This window comes from Pleuronectes platessa, chromosome 9 (assembly GCF_947347685.1).
Source record: "Pleuronectes platessa chromosome 9, fPlePla1.1, whole genome shotgun sequence".
In the NCBI taxonomy this organism is placed as follows: Eukaryota; Metazoa; Chordata; class Actinopteri; order Pleuronectiformes; family Pleuronectidae; genus Pleuronectes; species Pleuronectes platessa.
In genome coordinates this window covers 21711383-21727873 of record NC_070634.1, presented here as the reverse complement: position 1 = coordinate 21727873, position 16491 = coordinate 21711383, and the positions used below count along the sequence as shown (strand labels likewise).

The 16491-nt window shown below is 41.7% G+C and overlaps 1 protein-coding gene across 1 annotated transcript; it reads right to left on the bottom strand.

Moving 5' to 3' along the window:
- Window positions 1-256: 256 nt before the first annotated feature.
- On the bottom strand, window positions 257-16324 carry myo1f (myosin IF). Its single transcript, XM_053430426.1, has 29 exons — window positions 16081-16324; window positions 15728-15869; window positions 13003-13131; window positions 11791-11880; window positions 11595-11689; window positions 11412-11499; window positions 11196-11285; window positions 9715-9846; window positions 9445-9579; window positions 8850-8982; window positions 8193-8389; window positions 8005-8085; window positions 7812-7898; window positions 7522-7608; window positions 6850-7017; window positions 6620-6705; window positions 6442-6523; window positions 5924-6030; window positions 5742-5840; window positions 5500-5644; window positions 4841-4955; window positions 4568-4737; window positions 4238-4383; window positions 3448-3594; window positions 3201-3349; window positions 2994-3056; window positions 2548-2755; window positions 1377-1537; window positions 257-1266 (listed from the first exon to the last, which is right to left on the bottom strand). Exons 2-29 carry the CDS (start codon window positions 15728-15730, stop codon window positions 1190-1192), a joined length of 3270 nt encoding a protein of 1089 aa, XP_053286401.1. The 5' UTR covers window positions 15731-15869; window positions 16081-16324; the 3' UTR covers window positions 257-1189.
- Window positions 16325-16491: the final 167 nt, after the last annotated feature.

The following is a 16491-nucleotide window of genomic DNA, read 5'->3' as shown; positions in this document are numbered from 1 at the left end:
TACTTAGAGCTGAGGAACAGGAAAATAAAAATGTCTCTTACTTTTTGATTTATAATGAATTTATTATTGATTATATAATTATAATAATGTTGTTATTATTATTTTTGAATAAAACGTGTTTAATGTTCCATCTCTATATCATCTTTATAAAAAAAGAAAGTTGAAAGTTCTAGATAATGATAATAATTATATTAAATACTAATAAATAATAATGTTAATTGGGGCTATCAACAAATGAAAAATTGGTTTAGATAGATTTTATATTCAAAAAAAGATTTTTATTGACTGTGAGGGAGTGACACCATTTTACAAAAATCAACCAAACTTGAACAAAATGTAAAACTGGCAGAAATACCTGTTAGTAATTGATAAACACTTCCTAAATGTTCAGTCACCTCTTTCAGTTTTATTATCTCATAACTTACTGATGACACAATCTGGACCAGTGAAAAAGTCATGGAGGTGAAATACTAAAATATATTTCTTTATTGTATTGAAGTGACAAAACAACTGGAAATAGATTAAACTATTAATAATCAAAGACTAGGAAAATGTTTCAGTGACATCAGCAGTATTGTCTCTAGGAATGGCTTTGATTCATCTGATGCAGGTTCATCATGGTGCAAATGCATGTTCACATATTTAAAACGTTATCTAATAAAGGACCAACTACTACTTAATGGACTTAATCTAGAATACTGATCAGGTTCTGGAGTTGCTCTAGAAAAGCCTCAGGCAGACAAAAACACTGTAGACAGTAAAAAAAAAAAAAGCGACGCAGCATTTTCAGGTCACTTTGCTCCTGAGTGTGTGTAACTGAAGCTTTGAGACGTTTTCAGTGGAGTAACAGCTCAAAGGAAGCTGTTGTGGAAGTGCGGGCCCAATCAGAGACCTGGCTGCTCAGTCATTGTGTCCTCCAGGACAACACGAGACATCCAAACCTGAGCAGCTCTTTGCACTGGATGTCCATTTTAAGGAGCGTGGCCATAATGATGATGTTTCCTCTTCCTGCTGAAATGTCAGAGGGGTCTGGCCTTCAGCAGCCCTGTTCTCACTCATGGATGCAGATCTACAACCATGAACTATTCACTGGCAGCTTCCTTCTCAAGCAGAATGTGCTGTTTTCATCAAATTACACATATTTCAGAACAAACACAGACAAGTCCACGAGGAAGACATCAAGTCTTGATCAAATCTTTTCGACATAGTTGCCAGGAAAGAGGCCTTCACTTCCATGAATCCTGCCCCTCCACCATCCCGATGCATCTGCAGAGAAACACACTTTGTTAGAGACTGTGGAACATGCAATATCTAATAATATATCCAATTATTTCCTGTGATCTTTATTAACGTGACATCTTTCTGTTCATCCTCACCTTCATTGACCAGGTCGAAGACGTCGTTGGCCTCGAAGCTGATCTCGTCCGTGTCCTGGCCGACGTACTGATAGAGCGCCCGGCAGCGAGGCCCCTGGGATCGAGGCTGATGTTTGGGAGCAGGAGGAGGTCGGTGACTGATGCTCCTTTTCCTCTGCTTCCTGTGACAGAGAGAAAGAAATGACAACAGGGATGAAAGAAGGAGGAGATGACAGAAACTCACAAAGGGAGAGTAACGCTGCAGAAAAACAGAGCTGGGGTGTGGGTCCTCTTGAGTTACTAATTTATAGATCCATTACAGATGTAATGTAATAGGATAAATGTGTTTTTATTAAAATTAAAATAAACGCTGATAAGAATGGTTCTAAACTTTGATTCAGGAGATTTGTATTGAAAAGGTTTTAGTCTGTTCAAACAGGGACTACAATGATGTCTACACATAATACCCTTAATCAAGGACCGACTCAGCCAATAGGAGGACTCCTGAAGGTTTGCATTAATCAATTCATTGTGTCAAATGTCATACTTAAATATCATTGCAATATCTAATACAGAATAAGTGCATGTAATGTACCAAAGAATAAGATTTTGATTTCATATATATTTATGAGCCATTAATAAGAACACGTTGTGGGTTTCTAGGTGGAAGGAAATAGTTGTGACTGGTGCTTGTTATTTCTTTTTTGTAACAATGTTGTCATTAATGCTGTTAATCCTTTATTAAGTGGATGTCTGATTTTCCAAAAGTCAAGTTAAAAAATCTTAAGTTAAGATTGGTAATGGGTTATGATTAGTTATAATTCATTTTGGTCCATATCCTCAGCAGCCCTTTCCATTTTCCATATAAAACTTGAGTAAATTAGTAACAAACCCTTAACGAAGCTATTAGTCAGAATTTATTGTAATGTAATATTACTCTTAATAGTTGATTGTTAAGGAGGTGCATCCAGAAGATGTCTGAATGCTTTATTTCCTACATCACATGTGGAAATAAACAGGTTTATTTTTCCTGTCTCACCATTTGGTTTTGTTGGGCTCACTGGGTGCTGAGCCCCACCTTGACAAACCCTGGAACACAACAAACCTGTACGCGCTAATTTCAAGTGACTAAACAAGTCCACCCACACATTCCGCAGTCACAGATTCTTTAGTTTTCAGTGATCTCTCTCACCCTGACATGCCCTGGTCCGGCACATTCAGGAAGTCCATGTTGGCTTGGCTCGGCTGGTTGTGGGCCGGGGCTCTTGGGGCCCTCTGGGAACCCAGTTTGGGCAGAGCGGCGCTGGGTGGCCGGCTCTGTTTGTTCGAGGTGGAATAATGGGTTTCTGAAGGTTGAGGCTGAGGAGCTCTGGAAAACTTGGCTGCTCCATTCTGGTGAGCTGAGGAGAGGAACAGTGGAGTCAGAGTCAAATGAACCCCCTGAAACTAAAACACAAGCCCCGAGTACATTTCCTTAAACATCCACCTCTAAACGTCATATTTAACAAGATTTAACCCATTTGGTTCTTCAATCTTTACTTTAGTTTAATGTAACTGATTTTTTTTTTTAAATAATATACTTGAGTACATGTACTTAGCTATCTTCTACCATCTCTATATAATAATAGAAATGAATACCTCTGTTGGATGTATGATTTCTCCCTCCACCATGAGACTGTGGGAAACTCTTCCTGGTCGGCTCTGAAGAAATGAATGTTCAGTTAAAACAAGATCTGGACATACAAGAGTCATTTTCATATTCTGTAGCCTCCCCTAAGTATAACTTAACTTTACCTCAGCTTTCCTTATTTCAATAGTCTGCATCTTTATTTTGTTTTAACTCACTGGAGGACTTGGGTAGACCGTCTCCCACTGTGATCGTGAGGCTCTTCCCTCCAGGTTTGAGCTGGGTCACGTCTCCTTGCCCCCTCTGGAAGATGACCATCCGGGAGCCTCCTCCACCCCAGCCCTCCTTCTTCACCCTGAACTCCAATCTGAGTCGTGAGGAAAGCAGGTCAGTGGGGTCAGTTTTCAGATTTTCAGATTATCTGTGGACAATGCAGGAGGTCTGAGTGCCAGTGTGTTCCTCTACTTGTCAGTGAAGGAGATGGTCAGTTTTCTATTGGCCACCTCCTCGTAGCGTTTGGAGAGCAGGCTGAGGAACTCCGTCTTGAAGTTGGACTCCAGCAGGCTGTCGTACTGAGCCTCGTGCACGATGAAGAAATCATCCTGTCTCGTACTGAAAAGAAAAAAAGAACATTGAGAGCTTTTCTCAGGCAAAATTGTTTAACTGAACTTTTGAAAAGAGGCAAAGAGTCACAACTGATCTCTTTTAGCTGCTTCACTTGTCTGTTCTGAAAAAGATCTCTTTGCTCTGTTACATGAACGCTCACTTCATTTTAAAATGTAACTATAGGTAACTATGTGTAACTATAATTAAAACCATTTCAATATCTTAATAAGGTCTGTTAAATGTGGAGCACTGAAAAAGCAAGCAAAAGAAAAGGTCAATAATTTAAAGTCTGTCTCAAATCAAAGGTCAAGCGATCAACACTGAAATAGTTTACTCACTGTCGTTCTTCCCTTATTTGTGTTTAAAGTGATAAGGGACAAAATCCACAGTCCTAATTCCTGGCAAAAATATTTTCAACTGTTTCGTCACAAATTATTTGTGTCAACCTGAAACTTATTTCCCTGTAGCAAAGGTTTAAGTAACAAAATAGAGAAATTTGTATTAAAAGGATAGAAACTTTCAACCTATTTTTCTGAAGCTTCTTCTTCTCTCTCTTCAGACTTCTAGCTAAATGTGAGAAACTGCTCTTGCACAGATGGAGAGCTGTGAAGTTTGTCCTCAGTGTATCTTCTGCGAACGGCAGCTCTACCTGAGAGAGACGCCGCTGATGTTTCCAAACTCCATTTTCCGTTTCAGCACCTCCTTTATCTCCCCCTTCTCGGGCCCTTTCTTCACCTTCTCTCGACCAATCAGATAGATGCCCTTCGGGGTCAAGATCAAATCTCTCTTGATGGACTGGGTTGTGAAAAAAAAAATAGAGAAGTGAGAACTGTGAGCAAAACTAGAGAGAAAGGAGAAGAGGTGAAGGGTGACCTTTCTGTAAAGAGCATGTGGTTGATTTGTCATCTCTCATCTCTAGCACAGCTTTTTCCAGATTCCTTGATGGATAACAACACACACATGCTTCTCAAAGCTTCACCTTGAACCTGCGATCAAACTTATTGACTGAATCAGCGAAGTCGACGCGCTCCCTCTTGCCCAGGAACTGCCGCAGCTCGGGCTTCTGCTCCAGGCCGAGGTAGTCGCCGACAAAGTTCCTGTTGATGCTGTTCTTCCTCCGCTCCTTGGAGTTGTACAGGATGTCCGAGGCTGAGAGTCGCAGGGGGGGGGGCACACACAGTGTATTCAGAGCGGTGACTTGAAACTGGCGTTAGCGTGGAGACAGTACGAGGAGTGTTTGTCTTTTACTCACCCTCCTCTCTCATTTGTTCATACTTCTTCCTGGAGATGAAGCGTCTCCAGGCTTTCTGGATGATCCTGGCGAACGTGTCAAACTTCCTCTCCCTCATCTCCTCCAGAAGAAACAGCTGAGGAACACGGAGCATGTGAAAGTATGTACGTACATGTTTTCAAGAATATATTTACATTTCACGATGTACATTCAGATGGCTTCGCTCATATTTCACCCTCTGTTTCTGGGAATTTGATGGATTTATGTTCCATATTGAATCTCTTAGGGCTCAGTTTTGGTCACTACCAACTACCAAAGGAAACATCTGGCTCTTTAACTGGACAACAAATAAGATTAAAAAAAAGTGTTCTAACAAAGAGTAAAAGTACTTTTTATGTGAAGAATGGTCCCAGTTATTTGTATATTTTATTAAAAGATTATTATTCATTTAGTTATTATTTCTGTATTAATGTTTTAGTAGCATTTTACTGTAGTTTGATATTTGATAGGGTGTTAAGAAGCCTGATCTATAACAATGTCTCAAATTTTATTAGTCTACTATAACATAAATGTAATAGAGCAAGAAACTACGATACAAAACTACACTCCTGACATGAAACTACCAGAGCGATCCCAACCCGTACCGCGAGACCCGGAATATAACATGAAAAGTTTGTTACCGATTCAGGGTTCTTGACGAAGATTTTGGTGCGTCCCATCTGATACTGGTCATTGTCCATGTTGACTGAGCGGAGGAGGTGAAGGACCCCCTGCTGCTCCGGACCCCTCCAGCCCGGCCATGTCTCCGCTGTCAGAATGGCGTACCTGGAAAGAGCGCGAACACACCAAAGGTTCCTTCATTCGTAACAAACACACCGAAAATGATGAACCCTTTCTAAAACCCGCGCAGGACGACACTCACCTCATCAGAAACTTGTTGAAGGCCCTGCGGTATGCGTATCCAGCTCTTCTCACACGTATGTTTTCCCGCAGGCCCAGGTATTCCACCTGATGTCGCGCCCTACAAACAGAGAACCACTCAGTCAGAAGTGTGTTTCCTATACGTTCTCATGTGTGTGTTTGTGTGACATTGATGCTGCTGACCTGCTCTCCTCCCAGTCTTTGGGTCTTTTGGTCTCATTGGGTTTGATGCAGCGGATGTAGTGCGGAGTGCACTTCATCAGGGTTTTCACCAAGTCATTGGCTTGTTTCTGTGGGAAACATCAATGTGAAATCAGAACAGCTTTGGGAAAAATTTATTTCATGGTTGTTTCAGGGGCGGATCCAGAGGTGGGGCTAGGGGGTCGCTGGCTCCAGCTGAAATCTGATATCTGATAGACCCCTGAAGTGCTTTCTGTCATTTAAGTATCCTCTTTTATTTAAATAAACTAGTCATTTAGTTAATGATAAATATGACAACCTGTTAAGAATCTTTTGTTTTCTAAGCCATTTTGAGGTACACAAACAATGTCATGTGGCTTTGCTCAAGGCTATAGAATAGAACTCAATCAGGTTTAATGCGCGGATGTTAGACATATAATTGGCCCCTCTTTGTAAATTGTGGCCCGCTTTATGGCCCCTGATCCACCAGCCACTGGGTTACTCTCAGGTTCACCTCTCACCTTGATCTTGGAGCTAGCTGTGGTCGGCCTGCTTTTCTTATCAGGGTCAAAGACTTCAGGGAACAACCTACGGATGAATTCACTAAGGAAAGAAATTCAGGAGAAGTTTATTTTCATAGTTCCCTTTACTTATAAATACATCACAACTGAGAACATCAGAAAAACGCCGGTGACTCACTACTCGCTGCTCTGCATGAGCTCTATGAGGTCAGGGAAGAGCACATCCCGGTTCCTCTCACAGAAGCCCATGATGTCATAAGACACCTGAGATGACCAAAGGTTACGTTTAAGTTTCATGTTCAGGTCATTTGCTTCACAATTTTGAATCCAAATGTTTTCATGCCAAAAATCTGACCCTGAATCAGAGTCATCCATCTACAAACAAGAAACCGCAACAAGTGAGCTCACCTTGCCGGCGTAGTGATGAATGACGAAGCCAGAGTTCCAGTTGTTGAAATGTTCATGCGTCCCCACGGCGGCCGACAGCTTCTGCAGCAGAGTGCCGTCTGCACCCTCTCCTTTGGCATGCATAGTGGCACACACATCATCCAGCACACTCATTATACCTGGAGGGTTCTGCAAGGAGGGAAGGATGAAGAAGAGGATGAAGTTAATTGAAACTAGAATGTCACTCAGTAGAGCACCAAACTCCATACACTCTAAATATCAGTTTTCCTAAACATGTTAATTATAATAATAAATCCAAGAATTATTCTTTGAGAAATTAAGGAATCATGTTGAAAATCGCTCAATGTCATAGAAAGAAAGAAGAACAACTCCTGGATCCGCCCACTGATCCGGATCAACACCAAATTTGAATGGGAAACCACATCCTTCCACCAAGATTCGTGATAAATCCATCGTGTAGCTTTTGCATAATCTTGCTTAAAAACAATCAAACCTTTTTTATTAAGATATGGGAAGAATAAAATAAAATAATATTGATGTTGAGTGACTAATGTACGAGCACGATCTGAGCATCAATTATTTTTGGTATTGGGAAGTTTCTGTTTCCTCATCTGCACAGTTTCAAAAATAGTTTGCAGTTGCCAGTAAAGGAAGTGCAAGTTAGGAGCTTACCAGTTTATTTTCAATGAGGTCGCACACAATCTTGTTGTTGAAGTAATCGATAGGTGTCCACTTGATGCCCTCAGTAACATACTCTTCCTATAGGACAGAGATGAGACGCCACAGAGAGAAAAGGGCTCAAACATAAAACTTTTTGAATTTAAGCTTAAGAATGAATTAATATATTCACAACATTATTTGCATGAAAAGAAGCTAAATTCTTGCCTCTAACAAACAGATGCTCATTAAGAGAGCATATGTTATATAGAGATTAACATCAGTGATAATTGTGTGGTAGCTACCTGCTCGGCCTTCAGAGTGAGTTCAATAAAGATTTGCTGCAATTTTTCGTTCACAAAGTTGATGCAGAACTGCTCAAAGCCGTTTTTCTGCAGAAGGAGAACCACAAATGTCACATCATTAAAAACAAACCTGCTGTGTTGTATCATCTGTAAAGCTAACACCATATTTCCATAATGTTAGTAGTGTACAAACCTTGAATATCTCAAAGCCATAAATGTCGAGAACGCCAATACTGAATTCTTCATCGTGTTTCTGAATGGCTTTATTTATGGCCTGGAGAAGACAGACAAGGACGTGAATATAAAATGAAAACATTATTTACATTACATACATATACATTATTTCAGGGAGATAAATCGAGGAATCTCTCTTCGGTGCACCTCAACCAGGTAGTCGAAGAGTCGTGCGTAGAGGGCCTTGGCCAGAGCGTCTCGTGTGTAGGTGGCCTGCTCCTGGTTCAGTGTCACGTTGATGGACTCGGTCTTCCCTCCCCACTTCGAGTCCATCTTCCTGCCGGTCAGCTTGTCCTGCAAGCGGCTGGAGTCGATGCCCAGCAGGTAGGCGGGGAAGGCGAGCACTGGAGAAAAGGTTGAATGCGTGCAACGTGTCAAACTGTGTCAGACTCAGATATACTCTGCATTCTATTGTAAATGTTGAAAGTGAAGATGTTTTGAAACAACCTAAATTGAGCCACTCCTAAAAGAGATTGGCTGCCGGTCAAATGTCCACCCGGTAAACGCTAATTATTTGTTGAGCAGGGACTCAATGCATAAGATAAACAAGGCTGTATCATGGGACTGCTTTTGTCATGGTGAGCTCTAATTTACTCATATTCCTCAGGGAGAACATGGGTAATTACACACTGCTGTGCATGCCTGGTGGGAATGTGCACATCGTGCGTGAATCCCTGTGTGTCGGGTGAATGCATGTTCAAGAACGTGTGTGTGTGTGTGTGTCTGTGTGTGTGTGTGTGTGTGTGTGTGTGTGTGTGTGTGTGTGTGTGTGTGTGTGTGTGTGTGTGTGTTAGTGTGACTCACGGTCCGTGCTCTCCACCTTGCCGTAGTTGCCTGCCTCTATGAAGCTGATGTTTCCCAGGTGGAGGATGCCTGCGATGATCTGCAGCACCTGATTTTGGATGTCACCTGGGATCCCGATCACCTGCATGGCCTCCTGGAGACCATGAAATTAAAGGGGCGGAGCAACAGGTTGAGGCAGGTGTACCACTCCAGAGGTGTGTGGATCAATCAAGTTTTATCTTATCAGATCTTAAAATCCAGCAGCAAGATCTACAATGATTCCCTGATTCCGTTTTTTGTTAAATCCTACCACTGCACAAGAAATCAATAGAGATTTGGTTTGTGACCTGTAAAACTGAATCTGGGGCTACTTTGAAAACCCCACATCTATGAGTCTGATCAGTTTCAAACATCTCCGTCTGGTAATTCAAATTAAGTTAAGATTATGGAGAAGTCAGAACAAACAGTATAAAACTGTGCAGCAGAGCAACATTTTTTTCGTCTTTCCAACATGTTTGGACCCCTTTAATCCAGATGATCCCTGTCCCAGGGTCCACCCACAGGCTAATCCAAGTAAAAAATACATCATACTGAGGATAAACAGCAGGATATGTACCATCGTCTCTTGGAAGTCTTTACAATCATTGGTCCCATCCACCTTGTAGGTCCCAGACTGGTTGAGGTAGTAGTAGTAGTCTGGGGTCATGACACCCAGGCCCTCTTTCTGCTGAGCGTTGGTGCCCTCTATCAGCTGAAGGACAACAATGCAGGCGGAGGATGTGGTTACACATGTAGTGTTGCCCACAGTGGGCACCAAAATAAGGAAGTTTGACGTGAGTAGCGTCTGCGATTGATCAGTGACGGTGCACGTTCAACAGCCTCTGACCTGATAGTAGATGTGGAAGTTCCTCTCGTTCTCATTCTGGCTCACCACCCTCGACTTCTCCAGCAGGAAGTTGTAGATTTTGCCTCCATCTGGCTCTCCTCCTCTGCTGAACTGAATCTCAAAGTATTTCCCCTGGTAGATGGAAAATCAGAGCCACCAATATCAGGTGGGATTCTAAAGTCAGATGTGAAATCATCGAATCCGATTTAACTCAACTCAACGATTTCCGATCATTGTGCATTTCCTCCTGACACAAAAAACCCACCATCTACTGAACTGCGTCAAAAGGAAACTCACACATTTTGCACGAGATCGACCACATCAACATATCATGTGTGTGGTTTACAGATGTGAAATGAAGTGGCAACCACTGATGGGAAACAACTGAGGTATGAATTAATAGCCCTCGTACCAACACTGTTAGCTGAAACTGGGGCATTTCTCTTGTGCATGATGAATCCTCAATTAATGACTGATTGGTTTTGGGTATAGTTAATAGTTAATTAGGATTGTCAGAAAATAAATCTGCAACTATTTAAAAAATCAGTTAATTGTCATTTTTAAGAGTAGGAGTCTATAGATGGGCTGTTTTCTCTGTGAGCGCGATACTAACACATTCCTTTTAAGCAGGTATAATATTTACCATGTGCACCAGCTTAGATTATGGTTTTGTAAGAGGGGGTTTATTACAGACTTCCTGCTGGTCACTATATTTGCATAATCTATTTACTGGAAGACACTTGCGATGTGAAGTGACCAGGCGATGACCAATGACGTGCTTCAGGAACTTCAGAAGTAAAGCCTTGGTGAGCGGCTCCCTTTATCGCCGTCTTTGGGCTTTTTGATTTGGCAGAACATTCAATACACAAAAAACTATATAACACACCAGAGGGAAGAGAAAATGAAGAATTAAAATACATCTCCTTTAAAATTCATCCTCTGGGAACCACGAATCTCTGGTTCCCAAACAAAACTTCACTAACCTCCGCCACAGAGGTTAGGTTTATGTTTGTTGGTGGGTTTGTTTGGTTACTCGAAAACTATTTGTCTCATTAGCCATGAAATTTGTTGGAAGGACGCTTTATGATTCAGGGAAAAGCTCCTTGAGCTTTTGTGCTAAATCGGATCAGGTGGAGGATCCAGGATTTTCTTATTTATCACTTTCATTGTGAGATAATTTTTTTCTTTTTTGACATTTCATCAATTCAATTCATGGATCTTCATCAAGGAAATCAGGCACATTTAGGGAGGTCTTTTTTACGAGTATATTCTATTTGGTGCAGCATGATTGAGTGTAAAGGCCTTGGTGGAGGTCAGCGCTCTACTGACTGTTGTTCATTCTGGCTTTGCCGCCTGAAACTGAGATTTACTGAAAGAGCAAGAGACTTTGGTGAACACAACCACAACTACATGTCTTACTGTAATGCACATGAAGTCAATGAACAGCAGCTGCTGCAGTAGATGCTGAAGATCTTACTCACAAAACGACTGGAGTTGTTGTTGCGTACAGTCTTGGCGTTACCGAAGGCTTCCAGCAAAGGATTGGACTGCAGGATGATGTCTTTGACATGCTGCAACATACACATGCACACACACACACACACACACACACACACACACACATAGTACGTCAGAGTGCATGTAAATGTCTTGGTTTATATAGATGAGCAGCAGTGTTGCGTGTTGTCTGTCTCTACCTGCACTTTGGTTCCTCCTCCAGATACTTTGGAAATGTAGCCCATGATGTATTTGGCAGCCACTGTCTTTCCAGCACCGCTCTCACCACTACAACAACACAAACAATAAGACACAACACGGCCACAAAACATTCAAATCGTTACACAAACTTCGCCCAGCGCACACGGCACAGGACAACGCACCTGATGATGACACACTGGTTTTCTCCATCGATCATCATGTTTCTGTACGAGTTATCGGTCAAGGCGTAGACGTGAGGGGGATTCTCATACTGGGCCTGAGGAGAGAAACAGGTCTGGGGTCAGCTCGGGGAAACGGAGGTCGAACTCTTTAGATCTACAGGATGTGGTGAGAAAATGAAGAGGGAATTGGACTCACGGCTCCTTGATAAAGTTCGATTTCTCTGTCGGTGAAATAGGGCATCTGCTTGAACGGGTTCACTGAGATCAACACGGGGCCAATGTAAGTCTGAGCAGTGAAGTTCAGGAACAAGATGGAGAAATATTCACCTCTTACCAGTAGTATAAAGCTTTAATCACACTGACCTTTTGAGATCAAATATGGTTATTGATATTTGATACTTTAAAGGGTTGATTACAATATACAGGTTAATGTTATTCCTACATAATTTCGTGATCAAACATTTTCTTGTAAGTCTTTACATCTGTTTAATTAAGAACTGACTCTACTGATATTTTACAATTTAAACAATGGCACTACAGAGTGTAGATAAAGATGGACGACATGACTGCTCCCCAAGTGAAGCCAAATCATCTTGATCGCCCCCTGGTGGATGGCTGCAGCATAGGTCAAAAATGCCTCCTCTTCCATATTAGTGGAAGGGATATGAGTCCAACTAAAGAAGTATACGTGAAATAAACATCCTGATTGACAGCTGAGACTGATTCGTGATTGGTCAAGCGGTGCACCGACAGGACCTTGCTAGCACAGCTCGATTCAATTTGAGGGAATATTTTAGCTTGAATTCAGAACAGTGGAGGAAATGGAGACACGATCAGCATAGGACCCCTTAAATTGAATCAACCGCACACACATGAAAAGAAGACCAATGTGGAGGTTAAACAGTTAATGTACTTCCTGTTAAAAGAGACCAACTCGTCACAGCTCCTTCCCTTTACTAAGCAGTTAGTTAACCTCATGGCTCATCATGATTAGTAATGAGTTAGCCAACAGTAAAGTCATCAGTTATAAATCCAACTTGTCCTGCTGTGACGACAGCTGTTCTTGTTTGCAGATTTGTTTCCACACTCTAAATATGGGTTTGAGGCTCAGCAGAGCTCCACCGAGAAGGAAGTGAGATGTTGAGTCACTCGGCGAACGCAGAAGAGGAAGAGTGGATTCCTTGTTTCTATGCCCATATATGTTTTTGTTTAATTAGAGTTAAGTTTGAATTAAGTTTGTAGAAACACTCATTTAGTGTATTCATATAAGGACTCCCCTGTTCTCAGGGGTTTAAACGAAACTGGACCAATCCTCCTATGGTGTAGCCAAAGGTATTTGTAAGTAAGTATTTGTGGCTTGTGAGAATTAAAAAGAGCAGTAAGATAATGCCGACAGCCCGTAGGATACGAAGATGTAGTCGTCCATGTATCTCTTCTTCAGGTTCTCCACGATGGCGTCCTCTGTGATCTTGGACAACAGGACCATGTCGTCCACGCCGCTCTGCTTCACATTCTGACTCTGCCAGTGATACTTGGCCTGAATCACACACGAGAGAGACCAACAAACACATTTCAGCCTGTTCATTCATCTGTGTTTATCATTCAACATTTTAACCATTTGTTAAGTTGAATAATAGATTAAAAAACAATTACACTCCACTGATTTTAAATTCTGGAGATGATTCAGAAGTCTAAAAAGGAATGCTGATAAAGTCCCAGGTTTATTTGTGCCTGTGAGCTACATGTTTAGAGTTTGACAGACAAAGGCATGTTCTAAATGTAGGCTGCAGTTTTGAAGGGACTAAAAGGCTAAAAGTCAGTATATCAGACTCTGTAGGACACACAGACGTATCTGGTGACAAAGACAAACAGCATTAGTGCTGACATTAGTACAGATGTGTTTTTAAAAAGTGTACTAGCGTGGTTTCTATTACAGGAAGCCAGGTCAGGCTGCTAGGCAACAGGTTGCAGATTAGGTGAACTCATTTTCTATATTGGACATTTTAGAGAAGCAACGCTAAACCAATGAACCAGTCCAAACATGCACCTGATGATAAACAACATGGCGATGACACAGCAGCCTCTGCTTTAATGTGATGTTTTTCTTGATATATGACTTCTGTGTGTTTGTGAGTCACAGTCTCACACGTCATATTCTTACAGTCAGCTTGCTATAGAGTAATACACTCTATACTCTATAATCCATACTCTACACTCCATTCTCTGTACCTTATACTCTCTATATACTAATCTACTTGACTCCTGTGTCTTGGTTTTCCCTTAAGGATGCTGGTCTGTTTGATGTGTGCAGGCTGACAGGTCTTTCCAGGAGCAGAGTGGTTGTGCTGTGGTCTGGGGCTTTTACAAGCATCCACTGCTTCACTGGGTTACACACATGCCTCTGATGCAGCGGATCAGGCAGACGCTGACCAGAAAACAAACCATTAAATAAAAATTCATACTGAGGTGAAGAGGTGAAGGTCAATTACAAACCTATCAAATAGCCAGTCCAGTTTTACTTAATTTCCGTCTCTGTTATTTGATTAGTAAAAAAGTAGAAGTAGAAATACTGAAGTGGAATATTGATGGTGACACTTTACTTTAGGGTCTGGAAATTTCCATTTAGTTTCCTGGAAACGTTGATACTTTACTTAAGAACCTGCTCATGTCAGTTTTATTAAGTTTTAAATTGATTCATAAACTCCAACAAGGCCCAACAGTCCAAAATCCGTCAATTATTCTCGGGGGAAATCAAGGATTAAGTTGCAAAACGCCAAAAATCTCCCGTTCCACACTCCTGGATCTGCACCATAATAGAATGGCTTCTCTCCTGGCTCATACTGTGTCCTTCAACCCAGTTTCATGGTCATCCATAGTAGTATTTGCATAATCCTGCCAACTCACAAATAAACAAAAGCAGACGAAAAAACATAACCTCCTTGGCGTTGGTAAAACATTTCTCAATCTAACCCTGGGTCCGAATATGGACCAAAATCGAATGGGTTCATTCTTGATTTGCCCCGCATCCTTACACAAAGTTTCAAGAAATTGGGCTCAGTAGTTTTTGTGTAATCCTGCTCAGTGTCAGACTTACAGCACTGAAAACAAGATGCATCAAAGATGAACAAAAACTTGTGAATTCTTTGTGAGAATGTTGCAAACATGACCTCATCAAACCAGAGCTTTCTGTTCAGTGTTGGCAACATAGAAATTGGATAAGTTGACCCTTTAAAGCATTCTCTCCTCAGATGTTATTCCTCTCAAAGATGTTTTAGAAATTGCTTGTTCTTCGATTTGCTTGTTTGGACAAACTTTTAAAGACTTTTCCCTCTGTGGTACGACTAAAGAATTGACTATAATAACTCTGTGTGCTGCTGATTGTGTGATTGGGATGTTTGAGGAGTTGGACTCTTCTGAGCTCGAGGAGGAAGTGTTGTGACAGAAGCTGCAGGCCTCTGCTGCAGTCCACTTCCTCCTCTCACACCTTATTGCTGCCTCTTGTGAAACCTTCGAAACTTTGAACATATGCTAGCCCTTCTCTTCCTGCAACAGACTGCCGCTCGTCTTTGTCACCTTGACTAACACATACAACACATTATTTATAGAGATTTCTTGGTTTGAGTACGTGTGTTTTTAGCGTTTTATGAGTGTCATGAGTCCACGTGTATGATTTCATAGGAAATGGTCACAAAAAAAAGTATGCAGATGTAAAACAATACTGTATTTTGCTGCTTCGAGCTGCTCTCAGTGAAAAGGTTTGTCTCTCGAAAAAGAGGAAACTCGCTCTGCTGCTGCTGAGATGGAGCTCGCTCTCCCTGAACTGATGGCACTCAACATTATCGACATGTTAAAACTGACTTTACAGCATGAAACCTCCTCATTTAGTTTGTGGAAATGAATAAACAGACATGAAATCAAAATTCCTCATGAGCTATTTTCACCTTCGAAAACTAGAGCATTTGTTTAAAATATCGTTTCTGACAGAAAAACATCCAGTTTCTAACTTTCTCAGGTTCGAGTTGGTCAAAATATCACCAGGCAGATTCTGGAGATACACAAGTTCACTAAGTTTAAGGTTTGTACACACATTCTAGCTGTTTGGGTTGAAAAAAAATGAAGGTGTGGTACCGTACCATTCTTCCAGTCCTGTGGGCCTCTCCTCCTCAGGGATTCACTGTCCAGACAGTGTGTGTGTGTGTGTGTGTGTCGTTTAAATCCACAAGTTGACCTCCTCACACAGTAGCCATCACACAGCGGCACACAGCAGCCAGCACCCTACAAGACAGCCACTGCAAGATTCAAAAAACCCTCTTCCTCATACTCCGACAGGCTGTGTGTGAAACAAGCGAAACAAGAACTGCTCTCAGATCACACACACACACACACACACACACACACACACACGTACACACACACACACATACACACACATACATACACACATAGAGACACACAAAGACAGTCACACATACACCGATGGACCTACCGTGCAATGTTAAGCTGCTACTTCTGTATTTTTGTCATGTTCAGACAAAGGATGAAAATTATGATCTGACAGCGTCTGTGTTGGCAGACCCTAAAGAGAAACCCAGACGACCCACTTCATTGTGCACACAGGTGTCGACGGCGATAACAACCACAACTGCACTGTAGTAATTACAGAAATCTGTTGCCAAATGATAGTGTTCAGTTGTGAGCTGCCAGCTCCACCCAGGCTGTGGTTGCCTCACGTTGTGTTTGTTTCATCAGAGCGACTGCTGCTTCCAACGCCCATAATAACTGATGCGGGTTCACACAGTGTGTACACGGTGCTGATAGCACTGTGTGTGGGTGCAGGTTTCAAACTGTGTTGCTTTTTGCTTGTCTGAGTCATTTTGAGTGCGAATGTTTTCAGGTG